The sequence below is a fragment of the Erigeron canadensis genome, chromosome 3 (assembly GCF_010389155.1).
Source record: "Erigeron canadensis isolate Cc75 chromosome 3, C_canadensis_v1, whole genome shotgun sequence".
Taxonomy (NCBI): domain Eukaryota; kingdom Viridiplantae; phylum Streptophyta; class Magnoliopsida; order Asterales; family Asteraceae; genus Erigeron; species Erigeron canadensis.
The window spans coordinates 22,074,757-22,080,270 of record NC_057763.1 but is presented as its reverse complement, the minus strand read 5'-3'; the positions used below and the strand labels follow the sequence as shown (position 1 = coordinate 22,080,270).

At 29.9% G+C, this 5,514-nt stretch overlaps 1 protein-coding gene across 1 annotated transcript; it reads right to left on the bottom strand.

The window, feature by feature from the left end:
- Positions 1–361: 361 nt before the first annotated feature.
- Positions 362–4,946, bottom strand: LOC122591186 (vacuolar cation/proton exchanger 3-like). Its single transcript, XM_043763406.1, has 12 exons — positions 4,618–4,946; positions 4,044–4,111; positions 3,609–3,637; positions 3,326–3,522; positions 2,701–2,937; positions 2,402–2,527; positions 2,069–2,185; positions 1,878–1,931; positions 1,644–1,760; positions 1,456–1,546; positions 1,257–1,324; positions 362–625 (listed from the first exon to the last, which is right to left on the bottom strand). The coding sequence occupies exons 1-11, from the start codon at positions 4,942–4,944 to the stop codon at positions 1,260–1,262; spliced, it is 1,428 nt and encodes a 475-aa protein (XP_043619341.1). The 5' UTR covers positions 4,945–4,946; the 3' UTR covers positions 362–625; positions 1,257–1,259.
- Positions 4,947–5,514: the final 568 nt, after the last annotated feature.

Here is a 5,514-nt window from a genome sequence, read left to right as displayed (position 1 = left end):
AATCTAGATTGTATCCAATTGAATAATTTTAATAAACCGTTGAATGATTTAATCTGAAATTTTCATATATTCTATGGTCCATATGCTTTCAAAAACCAACATATAGAAATTTTTAATCTGGATTGTATCCGATTGAATAATTTTAATAACCCATTGAATGATTTAATCCGAAAGTAATTACACGTTTTTCAAAGATTACCATGCATCCGGTTTGATTCTTTATTTATCGATTATCCCCAACATCTACCTTGTTTAGTACATGATCAAAAGTCTATAAATTTGAGTTTCTCAAAGTTTGATATATAGCCAATGCGATCACACCTCTTTTATAATATCCACCAATGGATTTAACAAAAGAAAATCAAAATAAACCTTGATTATTATTTATCAAACATTATACGACTGCGCATATATACATGCACGTAATGTATTACCATATTCGAGATAACAAAAAGGAAATATGTAGAACAATCAACAAGAACCCAGTGACCTCCAAAGCTTCTACTTGCACTAAAAAAGCAACAATCGTACATCTTTCTATATGTCCCGCTCCAATCAAAGAAATAAGTAATGAAGGTGTCATCATCCATGTATGTAGATTTAATTCATCCCACAAACTCAAAGCCTGCATATAATTAAATAATTTCAAAGGTAAATTATTTACTCATTTCCATCTAATTATTTGTATTAAATTTCTTTAAATTAAAACATGTAATACGTTTTATTTCAAAAATGTATAGATGTACGCTTTAAAAACAACACGTGAGAACAATTGCAAGCCTTTATATTCTCTTGATCGGCGGTTATAATAATACTCGTAACTTCTAATTGGAACCCCCCCCCCACAAAAGGTAGTTTTGAACAATAGATAGATGAAAATGTCCAAAATTAAGTTGTTTCATCTATTTCTGAACCTAATGACTGGGGATAGATGTCAAACTACACAAAGCCAATGACTTTTAATAAAAGTTAGATGATTTCAAAATATTAATTAATTTTTTTTTCGTTCAATATAGAGACATAACATATTAAAATTTAGGGCTTATTTATTTATATATCCGTTAAGTGACTAGATGGATACATAATATCCATAAGTCGATATAAGTGTTTTTCTGTTTATTAAGTCAAGAAACAAACATATTTAATAGACTTAATAGATTAAATCAATTAAGATTAAGTTATGACTTTTAATTAAGATCATACCAAACACTACCTTACTTAAAACGAGTATACACCTTGACACACGTATGACGTACCTTTCAAACTCTAAAGATCCCTTGGTTTGTAGATTTAAATCTCATGTTCAAAGCATTGTCTCCGGGTACTAGAGAAGGATATACACATTCAAGAAAAAATATAGCAATAATTAGAAACTATATACATATATACATGTTTTATGAGAATTGAGAACTAATAAAAGAGCAGTAATTAATTTAGTAATGGAAGAATTTATACCAGTTGGAGAAATTTGCACAAAGAAACTAGCTCCAATTACAAAGTAGCAAAGCAGAAGGACTACTCCTTTAAGGTAATGAGAAGTTCCATCCTGCATATGCAAATACATAACTAATTATATATAGTTGATGGAAAATTTGTTAGAATATATTTTAAAAAATGAGGTGATTAATTAGTTTAGTTTATACCTGTAATGTAAAGGATGTAGCTATAATTGTGAGAGCAAGAGAACCCGTTTCAAGTAAGTTAAAATCAAGATCCATTTTGATGCCAATTATCCATGCAACAACTACACTCATTGGTACCTGGAAATTAATTAAACACACAAGTTCAAGTTACATATGTATCACAATGAACCTTTAATCTTGAATGAATGTGCTTAATTAATTTAGTTTCATCAGATCATGAAAATGAAAACTAACCACAAAAACGGCGATTTGAGTTGCAGAACCTAGTGCCACACCCAGAGTTATATCCTGCATTTATCAATATACATACGAAAACCATTTCTTTAGACAAAGATATACTGTATTTTGTAGTAACATGTTTGTACTTGTTTTTGATAAAAAAAAAATCATTGTAACCTTTAAAGCAATAAGAGAAACTTAATTACCAGTTTATTCTTGAAAGCAAAGATGACGGCTCCGGCATGCTCAGCTGCATTTCCAACAATTGGTAGCACAATGATGCTGATGAAGCTCACTGATATCCCCCATGAAGTTGAGGCTTCCTATATAATTAATTTACCCAATTTATATACATTATATTAAGTTGTTTTCTGAAATGAGCTAGTATTTTAATAAAAATCTTATAGTATGAATGAATTGAATAGCACAAAATACAAATTTTAGTTTTTTGTCTCAGGTCACAAAGTAGGATGACTCATAGTAAGATTATATTTACCATCTACAAAGATAGCTATTTTTGAGAAATAGGCAAGGCATACCTCAATTGTGTCCACCAGGTATTCAGACAACAATGAGATGATAGCAGTCATCCCAATTAGCCAAATCAATCCACTCCAATACCCAATTACTGGGGTTTCATCTTCACTCCCATCCTCATTGTCTTCCTACAATCGCCAAATAATAGAAATATATTAAAGTTAGACCAAATACACAAAAGGGCATTTGAAGTTGCACAACTTGAAGAGGTTTTTTTTTTTTTTTTTTTTTTCTGAGAAAATTTATTTAACATTTTACATAGAAATAGAAGTAAAAACGGACGATAAATAAAAAGAATTACCTCTTGGGTTTCAAAGATGTGGCGGTGAGTCAATAGTTGGAAGACAATGTAAGCAAAATAAGCAATAAGCATGACAACACAACTAGTTCTTGACAAATTCAGTATTGCTTTTGTAGTGTTTAGTACATCAGTAGCTGAAGTAGTATCGTTAATTGCGGATGCATATCTGTACATCAGTGGCGACACATGGCATAACAGCCCCAACAGAAGTAATGCTATGTTCACATCTGCTTGTTTCTGTTTCAACAAATGTTTGTATACACAACACATGTTAATATATATCAAATCGCATCCAAGGAAGGTTGTTCATACGAGAACTGTTTTTTCAAAAACTGTGAGAACTTTATATCATGTATTGTAAAACACAATTAAAGTTCATATGAAAAACAATTTCCGTACAATTTTATTTTTTTTTTAAAATTACGTATAATTTGATCTGTTCATATGTGAATGGATTTAATCACATGTGTCATTGACATATGGTCATATTAAAATTACGTATAATTTGATCTGTTCACAGTTCTTTCAAATTAAAGAATTCTTGTATGAAACTTCGTTAATCACGTCATTATAAATAATTATATATGAATTATATGTATTTAGTTAGTAACATTATATTACATACCCTATCAAATTTCTGTTCAACTGACATATTGGCAATGCCACCACAAAGAAGAGAAGTGCCAAGAACCAAAAGAAGGTTAGAGAGAATAGAACCCAAGAGAGAATATTTAACAACATCCACTTTGTTTTCCATCAATGCAAATATTGCTATGATCAACTCTGTTGCATTTCCACATGTTGCATTTAACAGTCCTCCCACTGCAAATTAATATTATAAACTTTCAATACCAGTTTAAATATAAATTAACTATAAAAATAAAACATAGATGATTATATATAATTACCTGTTGGACCAGTGTAGTAAGCAATTTGCCTGTATGACACATGAATTAAATTAGTACTAGCATATACTGTAGTATAATATAAACAAACACGTACGGTTTTTTAAAAATTGGGCAGTTTTATTTTCTCTCGTAAGCTTAGTGTCACAACAACTTAAAAATAAGAAATTAATTAAAGGGCAGCTTGATGACTCATTAAAATAATAAAATGTTGTTCATATGACAGTCTTTTATTGATTTGATTTTGAAGGGTAATTATTGACACAATTTTATCAAGCTACTAGTTTTGTTCTGTACTTCCTTGTGAAATTTAATTTACCATTTTATTGATAAATTTAGTACTATATTACTAATTGTTTATTTCTTAACAATAATTCTCTTAAAAAATAGTAATAGAAAAAAGAGAGAGTGATAATGAAATTAAATAAGGCTCCTTACTCTGTTAGAAAGCTGACACGTTCTGCTAGAGGTATTAATCCAAGTAAACTTAACGAAAACACCCATGGCTGTTTTTGTTTTTTCATAAGAAAACAATAGTTAGTAGAGTGATTAAGATAATTCAAATAGAATAATGTTATGACTATTATTATTATAAAAAAAATATATATAATTAAACAGATAGCTAGCCAAGCGTTAATAGCTACAAAAATGTACTACTATAATTTATTAAAAATAATTTACTAATCAAACTATGACTAACTGATCACACACTCTATACATGCTGGCCGGCCGGAGTAGTAAAATTCATTTAATTAACAATTAAAGATAATTTACTTCCATTTCATTTCTCATTTTCTTTATTCTTTGAGAGGATAGTGCATGTAAATACATTAATCAACTTATTCCTCCAACACTTACTTTTTTTTGCTTGTTGAATTTCTATGTTCTATTTATTCTCAAAATTTTGTTATCATTTCATGACTTAGATAAAAATGATATATATGCCGTGAATCATATTTTATATACAATTTTTTTAAGACAATAATTAATGACGTTATTCGTAGAGACTCACCCTTGCGAAACCGAAGTATTGAGCGGCAATGGCGAAAGGAATCGCAATGAAAAGAATGCATAGTTTAGTACCCAAAATGACCTCTTGTACATTGGCTAAAAGATTTCTAAGAGTTGAACAAGGTACTTTTGACACAAGGGATCTATCGGATTTTCTGCGAAGGGATGATGCGGACTTGTTGTGTGCGGTTCGGCTGTGACCATGGCCATGTCTGGTCTCCTTGGTTAGTCGCTTCTCTGAGCCATTTTCGAGTAACCACGGTTCGCTGGAAGCCATTAGTATGTTTGTTAATTTTGTTTCACGTACGTTTGTGTTTTGTATTATCATTCAACACTCACTAAAGTCACTATTATATAGAACACGGTTCGGGAAGCAATCAAATATTGTCTTTCAAGGTAAATGACAAAAATTATTAATAGGAATTTTACGGTTTAAAATGCCCGTGTACGTAATAAACTCTAGTTACTGACTCAAGGAGTAAACTTCCACTATAAACAATGTTGTATTTGTTCACACATTTAGTTAGCGTGAACAAATTAAAAATTCACTACAACAAATATGTTATATCTTAACACTCATTTGTTCACACTTATAAATGTGTGAAAAAAACTAACATTTAAAAGTGTGAAGAAAATTAAAGGATCACAAAATTTTCACAATTATATATGTAGAAACAAAAGTTTCACATTTTCAAGTGTGTAAAAATATATAATTGTTAACACTTAAAAGTGTGGAAGTAACTTGTGACACCAAATTTCCTCACGCAAGAGGAAGTGCGAGGAATTTGAGTGTGACAAATTAGCTCTCACACTTTTAAGTGTGAAAATGTTTGACATTTTTTCACACTTTTAAGTGTGAACATTTTGCTTATACATTTATACTTGTGAAAAAAGTATG